The sequence below is a fragment of the Telopea speciosissima genome, chromosome 2, assembly GCF_018873765.1.
Source record: "Telopea speciosissima isolate NSW1024214 ecotype Mountain lineage chromosome 2, Tspe_v1, whole genome shotgun sequence".
Taxonomy (NCBI): domain Eukaryota; kingdom Viridiplantae; phylum Streptophyta; class Magnoliopsida; order Proteales; family Proteaceae; genus Telopea; species Telopea speciosissima.
In genome coordinates, this window is record NC_057917.1 from 47,557,911 (window position 1) to 47,583,176 (window position 25,266).

General features: G+C 38.9%; 1 protein-coding gene across 1 annotated transcript; it reads right to left on the minus strand.

The window, feature by feature from the left end:
* Positions 1 to 236: 236 nt before the first annotated feature.
* On the minus strand, positions 237 to 24,819 carry LOC122649569 (pyrroline-5-carboxylate reductase-like). Its single transcript, XM_043842767.1, has 7 exons — positions 24,580 to 24,819; positions 23,694 to 23,742; positions 15,527 to 15,618; positions 9,876 to 9,948; positions 1,110 to 1,230; positions 758 to 863; positions 237 to 589 (listed from the first exon to the last, which is right to left on the minus strand). Exons 1-7 carry the CDS (start codon positions 24,799 to 24,801, stop codon positions 401 to 403), a joined length of 852 nt encoding a protein of 283 aa, XP_043698702.1. The 5' UTR covers positions 24,802 to 24,819; the 3' UTR covers positions 237 to 400.
* Between the last annotated feature and the right edge of the window lie 447 nt (positions 24,820 to 25,266).

Here is a 25,266-nt window from a genome sequence, read left to right on the forward strand (position 1 = left end):
GCATGCAATGCTGCATGGAAGTAGGGGAGGATCACTTACAGAGAAGATAGGCTCGGAGTATAGTTTACTATGAAGCTGAAATGTGATAGATTCAGTCCATATCACTCATAATATGTCCTGCCAAAAGATGACTAAGCTCAATGAATTTGCCAATTACTTGCTGTAAAATCTAATGTCACAAACATGTTCTTCGCCTTGAATGACTACATAGGAGACACACTTCCAGATACTTCGGCTGACAGGTGACTATCATTTTATCCGATGATTACCTATAAATTTGTTTTTCACAAACAATACGACAAAACTAACCTTTAAATGATTTGTATTCCAAATAATCGATAGCTCTGTCCATATGATACCAGTAAAAAAAGGATGATCTACACTTAAAAAAAGAATATCATTAGTTCTGAGAAAGTTCTCGGCCACGTTTTGCAGCAGCTACAATGGCATTCATCAAGATCCCACGAAAGCCACCCTTCTCCAACTCGTGAATTCCAGCAATTGTGGTCCCCCCAGGTGATGCGACATCATCTTTTAGCTGACCTGGATGCTTACCTGTGTGGATGGCCATAGATGCTGCTCCCAGAACCTACAGAAACATACAGACCAATTGCCCTATACATTATAACATCATGAAATTATACAAATTCTGTCATGCAATTTTTTACCACAAGAAAAGGGAGGTGCTTTGAAGTCACAAGAGTAGAATGGTACATTGTTGAAAGGATAGACTCCTTGGGATACTAATTAAACTTACAGTCTGAGAAGCCAAACCCCGTGCCAGATCACGTGGTAGACCAGCAGCTACTCCTCCATCAGCCATAGCATCTATTGCTAGAAATATGTATGCTGGGCCACTACCACTGAAAATTTACAGTAACAATAATTTAATTAGCATATCCTTTTTTATATTCTCACATGAATACACACATGCATGCACGTCCACACGAACACACGGAAAAAATGCACAAACAAACACATGCAATACATATAAAGCTCCTTTACATCCAATCTCCAAAGAAAAATAAACAAACAAATGAACTAAAAGATATCCAGCAATCCAGTATGGACACTCAGTGATACTTCCAATGTACTATGGTGCCATATACCTCAAGCCAGTGATTGCATCAAACAATTTCTCATTGGCTGTCCATATCTTGCCAATTGCTCCAAACATAGTAGCAACTAGTTCTCCATCTTCTTTTGTTGCAGTTTCCCCTAAGCTCATAACTGAATAAATGCAAGTATTGTATCAGAGCTCCATTAAATTCTAGTAAAGTAGGGGTAGAAACAGAATAATTAAGAATGATGACCAAAAGATGCTACAAATTTATCATCAGATGTAAGCAAATGAAATGGTGAGGAACTTTTCAGCTGTGTTTGAGACACATTAGACTAAAACTCAAGCCAAACTGATGCAAATAAGTCACTTAGGAGTGCTTATTTTATTGGGAATAAGCCTTAGGTTGGGTTATATATGTGTTGAGCCTTGATCCCATGGGTTTATTTTGTAATTGGCCAATTTAATGAGCCTAAAATATGGGTAGAAAGTAGGAAAACGGGATTTACTTCATTAGTTTAGTTAGAGTCCTATTTTGAGTCTGTTTTCTTTATTATTTCACTTTCCTAGTCAATTTAGGATACCTTATTAGTTAGGGTAAAGTACACGTACCCCCCTAGAATGCACCCAATATTCCTCGTACCCCCCTAAGCGGCTCAATATTCCACGTACCACCCCTGCTTTACACCCCAAATGCCATTTAAGTCCACACCAGGTATTAAATGCTATAAAATGACCAAACTACCCTTTCTTCTATCTTTTCTAAAATTTAAAAAGACCTAATTGCCCTGACGTATTTGCTAAAATTTGAAAAGACTAAAATGCCCTCATCTTCCCCAAATCATCATCTTGTTTTACATACCCACCACCACCACCCCCACCCACCATTAACACCATCACCATCCCACCGTGAAGCCCCACCTTACTGTCTCTCCTCCCCTCCTCTACTTCCTCACCTCAAGCTCTCAATTTTCAGCGCTGACTCTTCCAACCTCAAGCTTGCCTGCTCGAGATCTCCTACCGCCTGCAACTCGCCATCGCCATCTAGGGTTAGTTATTTTGCTTTTTTCTGCTGCTTTTTCTTCTTTCTTTTTTTCACTGTATAATCCGTAATCTCTCAGAGGCATCTTCGAAATCCCTTAATTTGATTTTTTTTGGTAATTAAACCCGTTCTGGTTTTTGATTCATGGAAACAATAATCGATTAGAGTCGGAATCCGGGGGGGGTTTTCTCTGATCAGTGTTCTTTATGGCAGGAAATTATTTCATTCTTCTCTCACTTTTCACTCTGAGCTTGGGAGTCTCATGGTCGGCAGCGAGGGTCCCGATTATACCCGCAGGTGAATGGAGATCGATTCAAGCAAGGCAAAATCCGGTGGTGATGGAAGGAACGGAGAGAGAAGGCCCTATTTTCAGGGACCTAAGGCGCTATTACTGCGAGTATTGTGGCATTTGCGGGTCCAAAAAGTCGCTGATCACCTCGCATCACCTTTTTCTCCTTCTCTGCTCTTTAAGTTGAAAGCTCATGAAAATTTTACATTTTCTCCGTGTTGGTTGGTCTTGGGTTGGTTTATCCTTGTTACATTCCTGTGGTATGATTTGCTGCTGGGATTACTGTATTTGTGGTTAAGTTTCAATTCACTGTTCATTCTTGTTGGTGAAGAGGGTGTAATCAAGGGTTTTGATTGGGAATGGAAGTTCATAGCAGCTCTTATACTTCTCTCCAACTCAACGAGAGGTGAGGAAGTAGAGGAGGGGAGGAGAGACAGTGAGGTGGGGCTTCACGATGGGATGGTGATGGTGTTAATGGTGGGGGGTGGTGGTGGCGGTGGTGGTGGTGGGTATGTAAAACAAGATGATGATTTGGGGAAGATGAGGGCATTTTAGTCTTTTTAAATTTTAGCAAATAGGTCAGGACAATTAGTTCTTTTCAAATTTTAGAAAATATAGAAGAAAGGGTAGTTTGGTCATTTTATAGCATTTAATACCGGGTGTGGACTTAAATGGCATTTGGGGTGTAAAGCAGGGGTGGTACGTGGAATATTGAGGGGTGGTAGGTGGAATATTGAGCCGCTTAGAGGGGTACGAGGAATATTGGGTGCATTCTAGGGGGGTATGTGTACTTTACCCAATTAAAGGATTGGGTTAGGCCTTTCCTTTTTAGTGTCTAAGTCTATTTTTGAGTCTTCTATACAAGTTTGTAACGGAGACCAGCATTATACACGAATTTGAATGAATAGAAAAGTTGGTTATGCAAAGTTGAAATTCTGAGATAGGATAGGTGAGATGCCCATTCCCTTCCATCGGTTCTTGAATCCAAACCCTAATTTTGTTCAAATCGATCTCAAGAGTGCTACAAGCAACTGGGATTTTTTTCAACTGATTGTCACATCGATTTCTTAAAGATTACCACATCAAGATCATTGCTGCTTCAATAGGTTACAAATTTATGGGTTTTTATTTGTTACTTCAACTAAGGAAATTGTTCCCTCATTTGAGTTCCCATTGTTCTCTTGGTTCCCTCATATGATTTCTTGTTTATTGGAGGGTTTTCTATTTGATCCTTCCTGAGATTAGACCTATTTTGGTTCTAGTCTTACATTATTTAGTATCAGAGCCTATCGTGGCCAGCCACGAAGATGTTAAATTCAGTCATTGCGGGTATGGAAGCTAACCTCGATGTATAAATTTGCGAGCCTCAGGTCAATGATGATTGGGCAATCAATGCAGCCCTTGATGCTAACAATGATGATGACCTCTTGGATGATGATATTGAAGAGATCTATGAAGTCAATGTGGTGAATAGAATTTTGGTTACAAAAGCAAAATGTGAGGATTGGTGCCGACATTGTATTTTGTATACTTTAATGGTTAGTGGACCTTTGACATCACAGACGGATCGTGGATAGTAGAAGCTATGAAAATGTTGTATCTCAAACCTTTGTCATAGCAGGAAAGTTGAAAATAGAGGCTCATCCACAAACTTACAAAGTTTCTCTTCTCAACAACACTTAGGAGGTAAATCAACGATGTTCGACACTGCTGAAATTGAGAGAATATGAAGAAGATGTTTGGTGCGACATCATACCCATGGTATTGACTAATGTCTTACTTGGATGACCATGGATGTATGACAATAATGTGCTGGTGGGAGGTATCAAGAAACATTGTTTCTTTGCTTTCAAGGGAAAACCATTGGTATTTAATCCACTCAACATACCAGCCATGAAACTAAAATTGAAGGTTGCCAAAGCCAAGCGCCAACAACTGTTGAAGCCTATTCTTGAGAAGTAACCAGGAAAGGAGGAATGCAAAAGTTTAGCAGCAAACCAGTGCAATCACGAGTAAAGGACAGCATGTTGAAAAGATGTTACTAGTATTACCTTACACGGAGTTCTTCACAGCTAGTGAAGAATCAGATGTAGCACCTTTACAGAAAGAGTTCGAGTCTGAAGCTGAAATGGTTGCCGGCACATATGTGGATGATCCCATGGATACATTTGTGGCTGTTGAAGCTGAGCACGTGGAGTTTGTTATTCCCTCGAAATACCTTGAAGAACGCCCTCCTTGTCAATACGATTGCATTTGTATTATCAGGGAGCTGCCTGAATTTTGCTGTGGATTAAATACGGGTGTACCCCACGTGAAGATTAGTCCCCAACTAACCAAAACTCGTGGTCGAGTTTTTTTTAAGCAAGGGAGAATTGATGAATATAAGCCACTTAGAGGGGCTTATTTTATTGGAAATATAAGCCTTAAGTTGGGTTATGTATGTGTTGGGCCTTTGATCTCATGGGTTTATTTTGTAATTGGCCAATTTAATGAGCCTAAAATATGGATAGAAAGTAAGAAAACGGGACTTATTTCATTAGTTTAGTTAGAGTCTTATTTTGAGTCTGTTTTCTTTATTATTTCACTTTCCAAGTCAATTTAGGATACCTTATTAGTTAAGGATTGGGTTAGGCCTATCCTTTTTAGTGTCTAAGTCTATTTTTGAGTCTTCTATACAAGTTTGTAACGGAGACCAGCATTGTACACGAATTTGAATGAATAGAAAAGTTGTTTATGCAATGTTGAAATCCTGAGATAGGATAGGTGAGATGCCCATTCCATTCCATTCCCTCATTCCCTTCCATCGGTTCTTGAATCCAAACCCTAATTTTGTTCAAATCGATCTCAAGAGTGCTACAAGCTACTGGGATTTTTTTTCAACTGATTGTCACATCGATTTCTTGAAGATTACCACATCAAGATCATTGCTGCTTCAACAGGTTATATTTGTTATTTCAACCAAGGAAATTGTTCCCTCATTTGAGTTCCCATTGTTCTCTTGGTTCCCTCGTATGATTTCTTGTTTATTGGAGGCTTTTCTATTTGATCCTGCCTGGGATTAGACCTATTTTGGTTCTTGATGTAGATTCTAGCCAGAAGAAGAAACTTAAGAAGAACCAAGGTGGTTCGAGTCAGCTTCATGTGGACCAGCTTGGACCAGTTCAAACCAGCCAAGAAGACCATCTCGAGCCAGCCAGCTGACCTTCAAGAAGAGGCTTTTGTGGGCCACAATTTTGATAGGAGATCATCTCCAACTGCCTAGTTGCTAATTTATTTAGTTTCTATTTTAGTGTCTGTCCTTGTTTGTTTTAGAAGGCAGAGCTATAAAGCCTAGTAGTTTTTTATTCTAGTTTCCTTCTATTTCAGTTAGGGTTTAGTAGTTTCTATTTCCCTACTTGCTAATTTCAGATTAGTTTCTATTTTTATTGTAAGCTTGCCTACGCTAAATAGGCCCCTTATTGTAAGGAAGGAACAGATTTGGAGAATAAGAATTTGTGGCCAAACTTGCCATCAGTTATGGGAAAAATTCCATGTATCAACAGCTGAGATAGCTGTGAGTGAGAGACCCAGGCTGAGAGAGCCATTCCCCTACCCCCCCCCCCCTTTCTCTTCTATCTTCTCCTCCATTGCAATCGATCCCCTGTTGTGTTGCTGCTACCCTGTGATCAATACTAATGCTGTGAAGACTCAATCGAAGGTTGCAAACAACTCCACAATCCAAGGCTGTTGCTGCTACTGCCTCCTCCATTCGAGTGAAGACTGCTGCTGCTCCTGGACTTGAGTTCCTGCTGCAACTTCAAGGCTGCATGTCTCCACCTTCATCCATCGAAATCTGCTGGGTTTTGGAGCATAGAACCACACCACCAACCCCTTCATCCGATCCCCACTTCTAGCCCATTCCATTGGCTAGAATCCTCCATATTCACAGACCTTCTATTTTCATTCCCTCTTCATAACTTCACTTCGTCCATCAAAATTACACCAAATTTGCTGCAGATCATCTACTCCACAAGGCCTCCACTTGATCCTCATTGGAGCCCAAACAAAGTGCTGGTTTGTGAGATAACTCATAACCTTCTATTTTGGTGTTGCTGCCATATCTTCCAATTCAATCATCAGAATCAAGTGCGACTTTCAGCAGTGCTTCTACTCTATATAAGCACCACTCAACCTGAGTTTGGTTCTCTTCTAATGGCTGGTTTGGTTTTTATCCACTGATTTCTACTTTCTAATTTTGAGACCTGCTGATAACTTGTGATCTGGTCACCCTATTCTGTTCCTGTTTGGAGGGTTTGCTGAATACTCTTGGACCTGCACTCGACCTTGCTATCAGCCCTATTGAGTGGCTGGATTTTGGACTACAACCTAGGCTTACATCTGAGTTTAGGCCCTTGCTTAAACCCTGCTGTTGGGGTTATGTTAGTTGACTGCTGTGAATTATTGTGGGTGCCCTTGGAACCATAGTACTATATCTCGCGATATATCGGTATCTCGGGCCTACCGAGATATCGCGAAATATGACCGAGATATTGCATTTTTTCTGCAATATTTCGGGGGTCCATCTCGGGGGGTATTTGGCCATATCTAGGCCTGAAACTTCATGGACAGCCTTATTTAAGCTTAATAAACACATTTAAACCATAAAATTGTAAAAATGTGAATTCAAATTGGTGTTTTGGACTTGCACCCTTGATTGACATACGGTCGCCGACCCTAATGTATAAATAGTTAAATACACATAGATTAGGCAGTTAATATTTAATAATAGTATTTAACTTCATCACATATCAAGTTAAAGCCAATACACATTGATGAGTGCCATGATTCTCATAAACTCCATAATATTCAATAACTCGCTTAAAGCCTTAAAGGCAATACACTAAGTGTCAAAGTTAGTAAGTCACAAGACTCGCAACTCGCAAGTCACAACTCACAAGTTCATAGATCAATGAAATCACAACTTAAGTTACAAATTACAAGTGCTAAACTGCTAATAGTAGTTGCTGTGCCTCCCTGGATCAATCCCACTCATGCCTCGCTGGAGTCGACGTCCATTGCTCTCTGTTTGAAAGACATATGTGGACCACGGTATAGAATCGGAGAAGAAACGAGTGTAATCATCCACAAGTGTCACGTAAATGGAATCATCAACATACTGTAGGTAACCTATCCTAGGATATAAACTAGGGTTACCAATCGATCCAGTCCGTGAAGAAGATGATCCACTGTGATATGATGTTGGCGCCGGCGCAAGAGGCGATGGCATTGGCTGCATGTATGGCTGGTGAGGTTGGTAGCTAGGTCCGCTAGGGTATGCAAAAATGTTATCTACAAAAGATGATCCAGTATGTCCCTCGGACTAGGACTGGTAGTCATAGTCCCCTACCCCACTAAACTGCCCATATGATGATGATCCATATCCATATCCACCGTAAGGTTGTGATGCACCATAATCCGATGCCAATGGAGTGGTATGTGCGAAAATTAAAATAATTATTTAAGAGCAGAAAAATAAATCCGACACCGTGAAGCTGTAGATCGGCCATTGGTGTCTAACATATATTTAATTCATTACCATCTAAGTCATATTACCCCTAATTATTTCCTATTTTAATTGTAGGAAAATGAATTTTTAAAACCAGAAAATTAAAAAAAAAAAATACATATGGAAAAAAAATTTCGACGCCGTGAGGCTATAGATCGGCCTCCGGTGTCTAACATATATTAATATCATCACTATCCAACAAAATTTGTACATAGTCTTTTCAAAAAAATAGTTTTAGAGGAATAGAATTTACCTTAAATAGTGGAAAAAGGCTTGGATGATGAGCTTAGATGACCCTCCGATGAGTTTACCGGCGAAAATCCGACAACAATGTGCTTGAACAATGGCTAGAGTGTTGGATGAGAGCTTGGAAGAGTGGAAAATAGGCAAAAGACTGAAATTCCTTAGCAAATGCAGCTCTCGGTCGAAATATGGACCGAAATCTGCGAAATATTGTATTAAAGCCCCCCTTCACGTGACACTTTAAGCCAAAATACCATATTTCGTCGATATCTCGTGAGATATCGAGATATCGTCGATATCTCACGATATCTCATGAGATATCGATGAAATATGGTATTTTTTCATTTCGACCTGATTTCGCATCTCGGTAAGCTCGAGATATACGAAATTAAGCGATATTTCGGCGAAATATCGCGAGATTTTGAACCATGCTTGGAACTAATTTAGGTAATTTAGTCTTACAGTACAAACCCTATCCCAACTACTTGGGCACAGCTTACATGAATCCTACTCTGCAATTTCCCTCAATGGAACCATTTGTTAAATCGTAACCCCATAATAAGACAGCTAGAAGCCATGCTCTATGGGACCTAATTAGGTCAAGAAACTTGAAGGACAGCCTATTTTAGGTTCTATAAAACTGGTGGAACCCTTGTTTTTTAAAAATCACACCCAAAATGGTAGTTTGACCCTAGTTGGTAGTGTACTCTGTATATATATACTGATATGACCAATTCCATAGAATCTTTAGCATTCAAACACATATAATTCAAGTAAAACAGCTTAAATAAGCAATAGGAATGAATTTCCATACTTCAAGTAAAACCCTTTGCTTGTTAAAAATCCACTTATTCCAAGCCTGGTTGTGTAAGATTTGGTCAAAAAAATCAGCATTTGGGAGGTTTTTGTGCATTCACAGTTGAAACTTGTAACCCACAGAGACAGACGAGACTGGTTGAAATTTCGACCAAGTCTCGCCAGGTTGAGCCTTTTATATCAAGTGGATGGTAACAGTTTTGACCGATGCGAGATGTCAAAATTTTGACCAAAACCTTGTTGATTCCCTAGCTCGCTTGTGGTTTCGACTCGGAAACACACAAAATAAAAAAAAGAGATAAAAACCGAGATCCCGGCGAGACCTGGAACCATGGTTGCAGTTGATTCAAAATAAATGTATTCAAGGGATCCTAGGAAGAGCAACAATAGGTGTCCTTGTACTTAGATTAGGTTTCTAAGTCTTAGTCCTAGTTTTTAGCTGTAATTCTATTATGATTCCTAGTTGTAATTGGAGTTATTGGTTGTAAGTTAAACCTATAAATAAAGCTATGGGACAGCAGGCTGATCAATTCAATCATAAGTTTTCTCTCCTGTCCCTCTTCTCCATTCTCCTTCTCCATCTCCACTCTTCACTCTCTCGGTTCTGGAATTCTAGGGCTCTGCCCTGCTACATTAATCATATTAAAATTTTCACTTCTCTAATAATAAAAATGAAAAGTAATGTCCAGGTTAATCATGAGAGTATCATATTTTTTATGTGCAATACAATTGAGAAATCAGTGAATATTAAACTAAAAGAAAGAAATTCAATAATAGCCCAATATTCTGCTAGTCAGTTATGTTAATTAAGAAACTGAAGATTGCAGAATGCTTGAAATCAAATGACAAGTCAGAGATGTATTCACAAGAAAACTGTTACCTGATGCTGCCTCACCAACAGCAGCAGGAGTATTTGGCATCACCCTAATAAATCGACTACAACCAGCCCATTCCTAGATGAAACACAGCCAATTTTCTTTGATAAGATGAATACTAATAGGTTAAGTTCTAAGAAACATAAACAGGATAATCTAAAATTAGAATTCTAAACAAAAGGCAATGGAATGACATAAAGCAAATGAGTGATGTGAGGAGAGAAATTAGATGGGACAAAAAGAAAAAAAGAAATTTCACAAAGGGGTATTGAAAGTCCATGAAGAGCTTACATATTCTCACATATAATACCTAAAACTGAAAAGTATTCCGACAGTGAACATTTTCATTTTTTTAAATAAATAAAAAATATTGCACCCCCATCGGCAAATGTCAAGATACACAAATATGAAGGATATGTTTGGTTATCAACAAAGTGCAAGTGTGAAAAAATGGGGAAAGAAAAGTTTTTTCCGACGTTCTCACATTTTCCACGTGTGGGGTTGTTTGGAGAATTTATGCGTTGATATTTGAACTTAACAACATTGTCTTACATTATCTCAAATGTTTCTGTCATAAAATAAGAAAGAAATGGTCAAACTTTAAAAAAAAGAGATTGTGAAAGTCAAGAAGGAATCGGTCATTGTGATGCAGTTGCATTAGACAATAATGGAGGCCTACGTGCAAGCCCGCGAGGCTCATAATGAGCTTATGGCAGTCCAATGGGCTGAAATTGACCTTTAGGTAATTATATTGTAGGTTGGGCCTAAATTATATGCCCACAAAGTGGAGATAAAGTTAATTCAAGGGATTAGAAGTTAAGTGTTTCAATTATATTAGAATACTTAATAGATAAATAGAGTTTTGTTTTGAGTTTATTTATTTAATTGAGTGTATTAGAGTGATTATGAGTCCGTTTGAGTCAATTTAGGAATTTTAGAAGGTCTTTATATACGCAACACACACACACACACACACACACACACACACACACACACACACACCATAAAATAGAGATGATTTGAGTAAAGAATATGAGTTTTTTATTTAAGAGTATTGCTGTTGTTGAGCATTGATTACTGGATTGGCATCCCAAACCTGATTTCTTTCTCTTCTCTTTTGTTCTGTTCTCATCTCTTCTTCCACCCAAAAAGATCGATCTCATCTCTTTTTCCTCCCCTTCCATTGATCTGATTTCTTCAAGTAACAACGTAACTGTTTCTTTTATCTCAAAGCTGATCATAAATTTGATCATTGAGTCTGCTCGCATATTACATAATTTGGTATCAGAGCAAACCTAGCCATGGATTCTTTTGTGTTCAAGATTAGACCTCTCTTGCCCAATGGAAAGCTTGCTATTTACTCATTAATGAAAGGGCAAAGTGACAATTTCGTCTCGCGGTATATGGTGGACATGTTATTAAAGGCCAACAAAATTATCATTGACTTTGAAGATGATGTTTCTATTGAAATTTCAATTTCTCCATATTTTAATGGTTCTTATTGCGAGGTATTTGATTCTTCGAAACACATCATCAGAGTTGGTCGACAATGTTTGGACGATTGACAGGGTGTTCTCGATCCTGAAGCAAATTTATGTATGTTAAAGCCCTCTGATGTAGATCACAAGTCCAAATGTATACCCGCAGGAATAAGCCCCAAAAACCAGCCCAGCAAGTTTGTGGATTGACTGCTGTGAGAGGCAGGCAGGTCAAATGATGTGGCAAGTTTTTGTTTGTTTGATGGAGCATCACCTAAGGCAGCCCCAGCCCAGAGAGAATCATGAAGAAGATAAGAGACCAAGAGGTCCAAGACAGAAATTTTATCAAAAAAAAATCTGTTCACATGAACAGTACCCGAGTAACTGTTCACGTGAACAGTGATTTAAGGGCACATATGGACAGCTTTGTTCCTATATTTTGTTTAGCTATGTTAGTTTACCTTGTTTCTATTTTCCAGTTTGGTTGTAATAGGAGATTAGATAATTTCTAAATTCAGTTTTAGCAAGTTAGTACTAGTTTCTAATTTCAGATTTATAAAATAGGCTTAGCTTTTATTTAGAAGTCTTTACTTTCTTAAGTTTCTATTTCAGTTCTTTGTTTCCTTTTAGTTAGATTTAGTTTCTATTTTCATTTGGTTTCTATTTTTGAGACTTTCTATTTGTGAAGCTTAGGCCAAGCTATAAATAGGCCCCATCAGTTGTACTTGAATCAGAATTGAATAATAGAATTTTGAGGCCAGGCTTGTCATCGGTTATTGGAGAACATTCCCTGTTCAAGAGCTGGGATGCTGTGGGTGAGAGACCCAGGGCTGAGATAGCCCATCCCCTACCCCCTTCTTCTATCTCCTTTCTTTGTATCCCTTTATGTTCTCTATTCATATGTAATAGAAAAAAAAACAACAAAAAAAAAAAAAGAGTTTTAGTTATTTAATTCGTTCCTTATCATGTCGATTTCTGCATTACCCTCCCATGTACAACGCAATTTCGTTTTGAAAGGGTTGCAACATGATAACTTCTTAAAACTAATCGATTATGGTGTGAAAGGGTCGCAACATGATAACTCCTTAAAACTAATCGAAGTGGTACCAATAATGCAACCACAGGAAGAGGTCCATGCAAGAGGAAAACCGCTCTGATGTGGAACAACAAGAAACGGTCAAGGGAGACGAGACGGTTACTGTGGGTAAGGGAACAACAAACTCTACTACAGCAACGGCCGTTCATATTGAGTTTGCTATCCTCCACATATTTCAAGACAGAGATTCAACATCAAAACTTCATAGTTTGGATTTCGTTCAAGTTGCTGACAAGGAGCAGCAAGCCCCCCTTAGAGTGCTTTTTATTTCTGTCCTACAAAACACAAGGGTGAGTTTTGCTCAATACTAAGGGAGTTAATGCAGTTGCATTAGAAATTAATCCCGTATGGAGGCCTATGCACAAGCTTGGGAGACTCATATGGTCCTTGGGCAGTCCAATGGGCTGAAATTGACCTTTGGGTAGTTATATTATAAGTTGGGCCTTTTATATTTTTGGGTTTCATTGTAATGAGTCTAATTTATAAGCCGATAAAGTTAGTACAAGGTTTTAGCAGTTAAGTACAATGTTTGAGATAGATTAGAATACTTAATAGCTAGATAAAGCTTTGATTTGATTTTAAATACTTTATTGAGTGAATTAGAGTGATTAGGAGCCCTTTATGAGTCAAATTAGGAATTTGCCACCTTTCCTTTATTACAACTTTTTAGCACAAGCAAACATCAAAATTGGAAAATACCTAGTTTTCTTCCATTTTACTTCATTTCTTTATACTCTCCTACACTTTCATTGCCTCACACTCTCTAATGTTGTCTTGACAATCAAATACAGCCTAAGAGAAAATGTCATCAAATCTTGTTGGAAACTTTATGGTTTCATAGCAATATAAGCATATATGCACTAAAATCGATAGTCTGTATTTCACATACAATGTGTTAAAGAAGTTTTTTTTTTTTTTTTTTTTTTGGGGGGGGGATGTTTTTCCCCTTTCTTTGGTGGAGGGGGAAACATTAAGGTAGATGCAAAGAGCAGACAGTCCATAGGTAGTAAAAATATTATCTGTTTCAACAGCAATACCTTTAGACCAACTAAGATATTCCAGAGCATATCTTTGGGCTACTCGTGACTCTTAAAAAACATATTGTAGCAACAAGATACATCAACAGAAAGATAAAGTATCGACCCGTCCATATTCAGCTATTTTGAGGTTGCTATAGTGAACTACATTTAATGACTCATGAAAATGGCACATAAATTAGCGGAGAAAAAAAGGTCATAGTCTGATGAGCTATGTGGGCAAGGCATGAACAATGGCCTTGAAAGTGAAATTGAAGGTGCATGATAACCAAATAACCAATTATCCATAATAAAAATTTTAAAAAAAAAAATTCACGATGTTGCATGTGGAAGACTAGATTATCAAGCCAGACAATACCTATGGTTGATGGACACTCATATGGGTAAAACTAAGTTATGGGTGAACTGATGTGGAAGTTCTGATCTAAATTAGTATACCCATGTTTTTTTTTTAAACTTAATACTTGTTAGTATACCCATGATTCGCTGCTTTATTATCAATTTCTTATCCATTCAACAATTGGTTATTGTTTATATTAAGTTTTTCATTCATGATGTGTCTGACACTTCAGTAATCAACTAGAAACTTGATCAAAGGATTAGTAGTTTAAGGTTTGACAATGGGATCTGCACAGCAAGCTGGAAGATAGAAATGGTATGTATTAAGGCGGGTGAGGTAATCATCTGACCTCTTACTAACATTCTGCTGCTTGGGATTTTAATATTTCTTGTTAGTAGGGTAATTATTAAGCAACGGAAAAAGAGTAGTAGTTAGCATTTGGATCATTGATTTGGATTCTTGTTCATTTTTCAGAAGGAAAAGTTAGTTGCTGAATAGAAATGATAAGTTAATCGTAGTATGATGAAACCTACTTGCATAAAAACAGAATTTGACGCTACAATTTAAGTACCACTAAATATAAATATATAACTGTTAAAAAAACTCTGATACCCTATTACCGGGAAGAAAAAAAATTTTGATGCCCTCATATAATAGGATTGGATAAAGAAAACCTAAGATCCTCAAGTCATTTGGGATGAACAAAGAAGAGAACCCTCTGGCTTTCTATTGTTTGCAGAGGAGGAAGGTGCACTCTCTCGTGACACGTCACCCCTATAAAGTATTTCATACCCCTAACTTTTTGCCCTTATTCTTTTTTCTCCAGCACCATGTTGTGGGTTTCTATTTTGCAATTTTAATATTTTCCCAGTAATTTTAAAAGTGAAAGCATCCTATATGTACCGAGGTCATTCTGACATGTATATCTGTAACTTAAAAAAAAGGGCGTACCCAGTGCACGAGGCTCCCGCCACTGCAGGGTCTGGGGAGGGTCATAATGTACGTAAACCTTACCCCTGCTTTCGCAGAGAGGCTGTTTCCAGAGTCAAACCCGTGACCACTTGGTCACAATCGAGCAACCTTTACCGTTGCACCAAGGCCCACCCTCTATACATGCATATCTGTAACTACAAGAAGAAAAAGAGAGAACAAGTATAGGTATAAACAAAAAAAATCTTGTTATTTTAATGTAAGTTTATTCCTTTACCAGAAAGTTCAATACCATCAGTACAGGTTTTTCTCACTGTTAGATAGAATGCAACTCAAGAAACTTAACTAATCCTAACCCCAACTACCTGCGATTGGCTACGCTTCTGTTCCACAACCCCAATCTATTAAGGGAAACCTCAAAAGGAGAAAAGCATAAAACTAATGGCACTAAAGGTGGATGATTCATAGAGCAATCAAATTTCCAACATAGTGATACTGAAATCCTCCATGTAAGAGAATGAAGCTTTCACAAATACATAAATATAGCATATCCACTCTCATCTACAGAAATAAGGTTTGAGATACCAATTAAAACCATGGAGACATATCTTTTCTGACATTTAATATGGTGTCCTCATGGCATATGTAAGAAACCCTTCTACTATTTGAACAAGGGGCACAGAAAGGGTTTACAGGAAAGTTAAATAGGGTACCAATTATCACAGTACTTTGAAAATCCTCATAAACAAGAAAAAAAAAATCATGCCATGCACACCTGCAAATCGCTCAGGGTGGTTCCTGCAGCAACTGAAACCAAAAGTTTCTTCTTTGAAAGCGCCGGCTTCAACTGTAAAACCACATCCTTAACTGCAATTGCAAAAAAACTCATACTATAAGTAGGCAAAAGAAAGGTCAAAATAGTGCTCTATAGGACATTTTCACCTAATTGGTTATTATAAAATTTAATACCAATTCCTTATCATTTCTGGTCTGAATTGGCATATTCTGGGAAGTATCATCTAATAATGGCTATATCATTCCACTAGGGAAATGAGGAAGATTCTTTGGAGGCTAATGTTCTGGCCAGGTTGGGGTTTATTGGGAGGAAAGGAATCAAGTTTTTTAGGACACAAGAAGTGCAAAACAGGAATTGACAGATCTAATCATTACCCAAGCTGCTTATGTGGTAAGTCTTTTGAAGATCTCAAAGGCATCAGAGGTGATGAGATCACTAAAATGCTTCATGGAGATTGTGAATATATGGTCCCCTCTGATGCAGGTTTCCAGCAGAAAGTAGAGGAAGAAAATATTTTCCCTCAATTTGGTTTGGTTCACCTGGTTCAATCCCTCACGAGTCACGATTCAAGATTGATTCAAGTTAGACTCAATTTTAACATAAGTATTTTTGGTTATCTATAAGCCTGAATATGAGGGATTTGAGTCTTATACAAGATTAGGTGTTAATTTCTATTTTATCAAGTTTCTATTTCCTGATTCTGAGTCTGTCCAAGGGCGTACCCAGTGCACAAGGCTCCCACCACTGCGGGGTCTGGGGAGGGTCATATGTATGCAGCCTTACCCCTGTTTTCACAGAGAGGCTGTTTCCAGACTCAAACCCGTGACCACTTGGTCACAATGGAGCAACCTTTACCGTTGCACCAAGGCCTGCCCTCCCTGAGTCTGTCCAAGGCAAGGTTATAAACACATGTACAAGGCTAGGCCCTCACACACGATTTGAGTAATGAAAGTTGGCTTTTGCCTTTAGTTCTGTGGTGGTTCAGACCTCCCTGCTATGGTGATTCAGTAGGATCTTGGTGGTGATTCCTGAACACATATATCCTTCTTGTCTTATCTTTTCTTCTTTCTTTTTCTACTAATCTTTCACTGGTTCAGATCAGTTTTTGTGTTCTTCTCCGTCCTGCGAATGTCTGCTTCTTATACTTGCTAATTCTGATTCGTCTTCATGGTCACCAACCTGTTAACCAAGTCTTTTGTTTCATTGTTCCTTAGTTTCTAATCTGGTGTACTGTTTCTAGTCTCAGGTTCAGCCATTGATTTCAGGTAAGACCATTGCTGTTCTGTTTTCTGAAGTCCTGACTGAAACTGATTGATCTTCCAATTCTGTTTCTACAGCTGTTTCAGTTTCTATTTTATGTTCTTCATTAGTTTCTGTTAGAAGTTGTCATAATAAGGGGGAGGGAAGTCCCTCGGGGGTGTTTTGGTCTTTTGGTGTATGCCCTATTGCCTATTGTCAATCGTATTATTTATTTGAATGAATAGGGGCTGTCATAGGTACGGCTGTGACCCCCATCAAGTTACAGTAATTCTCTCCTCTTCCTTCTCTCTTCTTCTTCCTCTCTTCTTCTTCTTTCTTCTTATGTTACTACATGGTATCAGAGCTGGATCGATAGGGACTGGTTTACACTTACAAAGATCAGTCATTCTCTGTTTGATCAAGGCTCTACAATGGCTGTAATCTGCTTCGACAAGTTGATTGGTTTGTAGGTCTTTTCAGGCTCTCGTTGGAAGGGGTGCAGCACCCTATGCTGTTTTTGATGCGTGCCTAGAGACTAGTTCGAGTTTATATGAAGAACTAGGTCTGATTTGTTTGTGGTTTTGATGAAGAATATTGAGCAGTGATTTTCTATGGTGAGTTGGTTTATGGTTTTTTAGAGGTGAGTCACGATTTTTTTTTTAATTGGTGACCTATTTGTTGGCTGTCCCTGTGGTTTGTGAGAATGGTTGAAACCAAGACTACCGTGGCTGACATCTCAGCTTCTCATCGTATTATTGATCGCAAATTAGAAGGAATATCAAATTTCCAGCAATGGAAGAAGGTTGTTCGATTAGCTTTGATTGGCCGTGATCAACAGGATCATTTAACTAAACCAAAACCTGATGGAGATACCACATGGGGCACTATTGATGCAAGGATTTTGAGCCAGATGCTAAATTCAATGGAAAATCAGATTGCAGATTTGGTGACTCATATTGATATAGTTAAGGAACTATGGGAATATTTGAATGTCCTATACTCTGGACAAGTTAACCTGTCTCGTATATATGATTTGTCACAGGCGTTCTATAAAGTGGATCAAAAGAATCTCAATGTTACCCAATATTTTGCTGACTTCAAACGCTTGTAGGAGCTCAATTCTGTCCTTCCTATTTCATCGGATGTGCAAGCAATGCAAAACCAGTGAGAACAGCTTGCGGTTATGGTATTTTTGGGAGGCCTTCGTAAGGAGTTTGAATCAGTGAGGTCTCAGATTCTCGGTGGGGATAAGGTCACCACTCTTTCTGAAACTTTTTCTCGAGTTTTACGTACTTCTCGTGAGAGCAGCCAAGAGCCCACCAATGCTGAAAATTCTGCTCTCGCTTCTTTTCCACCAAACCGTGGTCCTACAGGAGGGTCAAGCAATAGTGGTGGTGGTGGTCGGGGTCGTGGGACTGGTACTAGTAAGGCTCCTACGACTGGTGCTTTGGAGACTTCAGGACAGGTGAGGACCTGTCATCATTGTGGTAAACCTAGCAACATTCAGCGCTTTTGTTGGAAACTAAGTGGTAAGCCACCTCAATTTGCCAACTCGGTCAGTAGTGATTCGGGTGTTTCTTCTCCTTCCAAGCCCGAGGGTAAGACTGTGACGATGTATGATGAAGATTATGAGCACTTTACTCAATTTCAGAATTCCCAGTCTTCTCAGTTCTCCGCTGCTACTCTTGTTCAGACAGGTAATGCTACTGCATGCCTCTCATCCACTTCTCGTCCCTGGATCATTGATTCAAGTGCTTCGGACCATATGACTGGGGTTCCAGGTATTTTTCCTCATTTCGTGAGTCTTCTTCCAATGTTGTGTTAGCTGATGGGTCTTTAGCTCAGGTTCGGGGTACAAGCACTGTGCATGCTACCTCAACTTTGTCATTATCCTCTGTTTCTTATTTGCCTAAGTTTCCATATAATTTGTTATCTGTTCACAAGTTTACCAAAGCTCATAACTGTTCTGTCACTTTTTTCCCTGGCTATTGTGTATTTCAGGATCTCAAGTCGAAGAAGACGATTGGTAGAGGCCGTGAATCTGGGGGGCTATATCTGCTTGAAGACACATCCTCTGTGGCATGTTCGAGTGTGGCGCTTCCTCATCAGATTCATTGTCGTTTTGGTCATCCATCCTTGGAGAGTTTGAAACATTTGGATCATCGTTTTAAGTCTTTGTCTAGTCTTGATTGTGAGTCATGTCAGTTTGGGAAACTTCACCGTGTAAGTTATCCCCCTAGAGTCAATAAACGGGCTGCCCACTTTTTTGCTCTTGTTCATTCTGATGTATAGGGCCCTTGTCCGGGTGTTTCTCAGTTAGGCTTTCGTTATTTTGTTACATTTGTTGATGATTATTCAAGAGTTACCTGGATTTATTTAATGAAGAATCGTTCTGAGTTATTCTCCCTTTTTTGTGCTTTTGTTCTTGAAATTTAGAATCAGTTTAATACTTCGTTAAAAGTTCTTCGTAGTGATAATGTTAAAGAATATTTTTCTGCTCCTTTCACTTCATTTATGGTTCAGCATGGCATTATTCATCAGTCCTCTTGTGCGGACACACCACAACAAAATGATGTGGCCGAAAGGAAAAACAGGCATTTAATGGAAATCACTCGATCTCTTTTGTTTGAGATGAAAGTGGCTAAAAGTTTTTGGGATGATGCAGTATTGACAGCGTGTTATCTTATTAACCGTTTGCCGTCTTCAGTTTTGTGTGGGGGTATTCCATATTCTTTATTGTTTCCTTCGCAACCTTTGTTTGCTTTACGCCCACGTATTTTTGGGTGTGTTTGTTTTATTCAGGATCATCGTCCTGGTCGTTCTAAGTTGGATCCTAGAGCTCTTAAATGTCTTTTTGTGGGGTATTCTAAAACTCAAAAGGGTTATCGTTGTTACTCTTTTGATTTAAAGAAATACTTTGTTACTGTCGATGTCAAATTCTTTGAGTCCACTCCATTTGTGGAGTCTTTGTTACCCTCTTCTGACTTGGACAATGATCTGCCCCTGTATGTTGTCGAGCAATCTTCCCCTTTGCAGGATCCTTTGCCAGCAGCGCCACCTCAGGCTCCGCCACCTGTTGTGTTTCACCGTCGCTCACATGATGAGCCGACACCTCGCATTTCAGCCCTTGACAAATATAGCAAACGGTTCGCTACCTCTACCACGTCTTCTTCGCCTCCAGATCCGGGTCCTCCAATAGGTAATTCCTCTTCGCCACCTGCTCCAGTTATTTCTAATTTAGATGTTCCTATTGCTTTTCGTAAGGGTGTTCGGAGTTGTACCCAGCCCCCTATCTCTAACTTTATGTCCTATTCTGGTTTGTCCTCTAATTTTGTTGCTTGTCTATCCACTATTGAGAGTCATCCTATTCCTAAGTCTATTACAAAAGCCTTGTCTGACCCTGGGTGGAGGACTGCTATGACTAAGGAATTATCTGCGCTGAAGGAAATCAGATATGGGAACTTGTTTCTTTACCCTTTGGTAATTCTGCAATTGGCTGCCAGTGGATTTTTGTGGTGAAGGTTAATGCTAATGGCTCTGTGGCTCGGTTGAAGGCCCGTCTTGTTGCTAAGGGATATGCACAGGTCTATGGTATAGACTATTTGGATACTTTTTCCCCTGTTGCGAAACTTACTTCGGTTCGCATTTTTCTTTCTTTGGCTGCTACACACCATTGGCCTTTATTTCAGTTGGACGTCAAGAATGCTTTCTTGCATGGTGATCTCCATGAGGAGGTGTATATGGAGCAACCCCTTGGATGTTGCTCAGGGGGAGTCTGGTAAGGTGTGTAGGCTGAAGAAATCCTTGTATGGGCTGAAACAGTCGCCAAGGGCATGGTTTGGCCGGTTTACTAAAGTTGTATTGGAGTTTGGTCTGACTCGATCTGAGAGTGATCATTCGGTGTTCTTCCGGTGTTCTGATGCAGGGAGGATATTTTGGGTGGTTTATGTAGATGCCATTGTTATTACAGGAGATGATTCTTCAGATATTGAGAGCTTGAAGACACATTTGGGATAGTAATTTCAGACTAAGGATCTGGGACGTTTAAAATATTTCTTGGGTATTGAGGTAGCTCAATCACGGAAAGGAATTTCTCTCTCACAGAGAAAGTATGTTCTTGACTTGCTTACAGAGACAGGGTTACTGGGATCTAAACCTTTGGATACTCCTATGGATCCTAGTGTGAAACTAGTGGCAGATGGTGGTGATATCCTTGATGATCCAGAGAAGTATCGAAGGCTGGTAGGGAAACTCAACTATTTGATTGTGACTAGGTCTGACATCTCCTTTCCTGTCAGTGTACTGAGTCAGTTTATGTCCTCTCCTAGGACGTCTCATTGGGATGCAGTTATACGGGTTTTGCGATATATCAAGAAAGCGTCGGGACGTGGTCTTCTATATTCTGATCATGGTCATGGGAGGATTGAAGGCTTTACTGATGCTGACTGGGCAGGGTCTCCAGTTGATCGAAGATCCACTTCAGGTTACTGTGTGTTTGTTGGAGGAAATCTTATTTCATGGAAGAGCAAGAAACAGACCGTTGTAGCTCGGTCCAGTGCAGAGTCAGAGTATCGTGCTATGGCACATGGCACTTGTGAACTGATGTGGATTAAACAGTTGATGACAGAACTTCGGTTTGATGGTGATTCTCCTATGTTACTATGGTGTGATAATCAGGCTGCCATTCATACCTCTACTAATCCTGTGTTTCATGAGAGAACGAAACACATTGAAGTTGACTGTCATTTTGTTCGTGAAAAACTGCAACAAGGGATTATCTCTCCTCGTCATGTTCGAACTGGGGAGCAACTTGCTGATTTATTTACAAAGTCTTTGGGGAGTGTGAGAGTAGATTATATTTGTAACAAGCTGGGCATGATTAACATATATGCTCCAGCTTGAGGGGGAGTGTTAGAAGTTGTCGTAATAAGGGGGCGGGAAGTCATGAATTAGCGCTAGAGCTAATTCACGATTCCTTCCCTCAAGGGTGTTTTGGTCTTTTGGTGTATGCCCTATTGCCTATTGTCAATCTTATTATTTACTTGAATGAATAGGGGCTGTCATAGGTACGGCTGTGACCCCCATCAAGTTACAGTAATTCTCTCCTCTTCCTTCTCTCTTCTTCTTCCTCTCTTCTTCTTCTTTCTTCTTATTTTACTACATTTCTAAATCAACTTTTTAGTTCTGGAAGTTTCTGCTAATCTTTAATTTCCAAATCTGATAGTTACTATTTGGGTAGTCTTCGATTTTTAGTAGTTTCTATTTTAGTAATTAATAATTTTGGAAGTTACTAATTCCATATCTGGTTTCTAATTTGGGAACTTTCTTAAAGAAGGGTTTCATAACTTTGAATCCGACCGTGAATTCAAGAAGGGTTTCATATCTTTGAACCCGATCATCCGATTTCTTTTAAGCCTTTGATGGTTTGTTCTCTTTGACAAAGACCATTCGAACAAGGTTATCTGCCCATCTGAACCATCTTTATTTTGCTATTGAATTTCTTCAAATTCTGATTTTGTTTCTAATCCCTGCAATTCTAGATTTACATGAGGTTTTCTAACCCTAATCCTCAGGTGATCTAGAAAACCATTACCCACCAGATAGGAACACAACCAATTAAATTTTGGCAGTTGTGCTTTTGGCAAATCAAACTATGAGAGACAGGAGAAGCATTGAGCCATACTTCAAATTCTATTGTGCCTGACTTTTCTTCTCCTACCAGAATTGCAGATTTAGTGATGGCCAAACCAAAGGCATTAGTATTTTGGTTAAAATGGACCAATGCTAATGACTTTATTTTGAGCAATGAAAAGCTTGTTCTGTCTAACGATTTGCTAGACCAAAAAATCAATAAAAATAGGTCTATATTGTTTGATTTCCCTGAGAGAGAGAGAGAGAGAGAGAGAGAGAGAGCTGTTCTGTCGATCAATCTAGGGACTGAGTTTCATGATTGATCAATATTAAAAAAAAAAAAAACTAAGAGCAGGATCTTGGTCTTCTGGGAGCTTGTGCAATCCAGAGCTAATGAAAACTAGAAGAGAATCTGAATTTTCATAATTTGGCCATTCTAACTGGCCCTTGCTAAAAACTTCAGCATTATTATGGTCAGATTGGATTTAGAAGAATGCAAAGTCCAAATAGGGAATCCCTCAAGCAGTTTTAGTTTAGTGCCTATTGCATAAAAATTAAAAATAAAAACAGTGATTCCAAAAATAGTAGACTTCAAAAGAGACAATTAACCAACAGTGAACCTTGCCATACCAAGCTGGAAAACTCAACTCTTGCAATACTAACTGCCTAACCAACTTACGAACAAATCATCAAAAAATGAACTACAAAGTGATTGTTAGTCGCACACTATTACTGACTACTAAGTGTTCAGAAACGGGAGAAAAATTTATCAATACATCTTCAGTCATCAGCATGTACATGCCAATCATCTAATCCATTCTATGACATGCAAACCGTAATGCAACATTTGTGCTGAAGAACCACATAGATCAAAGAAACAGATCCATGACAAAATTATGATGTTTTATTTTATCCCCTTGTTTTTAGCATTAAAATCATAAATAAGATACTCAATACAAATGTTTTATACCCTCAATTTTAGCATTAAAATCATAAATAAGACCTGCAATAGGATACCAACAGCTGCCTAGTGCAGTTGGTGAGCTGTGGTGCGCTTCATGCCCATGCTCACCAGGAGGTCTCGAGTTCGAGTCTCCTGGCTGGTAACTTTCCCCCTCCCTACTCCCCCTCCCCTAAAAAAAACAAAAACAAAAACAAAAAAAGGCCCGCAATCGGATGTTTTGACACCAATTCTAGGGTAGCAAGCAGCTCCATGTAGATAATCAAGGAAACTAAATGGCTATTTGATGAGCAAAGGTTTTTTGTAGAGGAGTACCAACTTGAGGTTTCACAGAGAAAACAATCACATTGCTTTCTTCAACTACCTGCATGGTTAAAACACATAGAAGTTATATGGCTAGCAAGTCATGAAACAGCATGAACAATTTACTGTCGAAACTCTACGATCTTTAACAATATTAATTAAATTTGAATTTAAAAACTGAAATGCACGGAAAAGTAAAGTCCAACATCCGCCCCAAAAAAAAAAGAGAATCAAGAGAGAAGTCATAAATAATCCATTCAAAAGTAGTTCTTATCTCAATAGTATAAAGAAATTAGAATAAGGCAGAAATGATACGCATTTAGAGCACACTAGAGCACAAGCTTAGACGTGCTTAAACAAACCAGAAAGACAGAAGAAAATGCTAGGTATTAATAAATTTCTCGAATTAACTATTCAGCATCATCATATCATCTTCAAACAGAATATCAGATATATCCGAGAAGACAACCTCCAGTTATCAATAGAGGCGGGACTGGGAGTAAAAAGGAACTGAATTGAAACTAAAATAATGCTTGCAATTAAGCAAGTCCATTGGCTAAAGAAAAACGCGTAATAAAGGAATTAAACTAAGTAAAGGGTGTAATTAAGCAAGTCCATTGGCTAAAGAAAAACGCGTAATAAAGGAATTAAACTAAGTAAAGGGAATGCAATTGTTGAATAAGAATGAAAATGAGAAGGAAGGATCTGAAAGGTATACCAAATCAGAAAACAGAAACATACAGAGAATGAACGATCAACATAAAGACGATAAACAGACGCAAAGCACCAAGATATATGAAAAAAAAAAAAATAAACCAGAGACACGACCAAAAGCTCGACTATCAGCAAGAGAGAGAAAGAGACAGAGGGAAGATTTAAGAGTAGAATCAAATTATACCTCCTGATTGGTATCGTAGACTTTGACCCCGAGCGAAGAAAAGGCCTCCCTGCGACTAGCATCCTTATGAACAGCAGTTCGAATTCTGGAAGCAGGCAAGATGCCAGACTTCACCATTCCTTTAGCGATACTCTCCGCCATTTTCCCAGCTCCAATGAATCCCAAGTTGAATGTATCGAGAGGAATCGGAGTCGCCATGGCTGTAGTTTCTTGAGACTGCATTACCAAACTAATTCAATCTCAAGAGCACTTTCTCTCTCTCTCTATAAGGGCAGCAAGTAAATAGGATTTTCCCAACAAGCAAAGCCCTAGTAAGTGGCGGAGGACTAGAAACAAACGACGATCCTTTTTGGAGGGAAAATGGCAGTTTCGTCAGATCGGAAAATTCTGTTGTTTCGTTTCTTTCTCGTTTCGGAGGTGCTCCGGATCCCCGATTTGCGGGAGTACTACTGCTACTCTATACTGATTTGGCGAGTGTTGATTGGTCGTTAAAACTAAACTTCCATGTTCGTGACTTGATTTTTTATCGTATAAAAAAATGGAGAAGATTTTTTCTATAAACCCATAAGATTTTTCACAATTTTTTTTTTTTTTTTTTTTTTGGTGAAGAAGTACTATTAATTAAAACATACGCAAAGCATTGTCCTCCATACAATCTGAAGAAAACAAATTCACCCTAGCAAATCT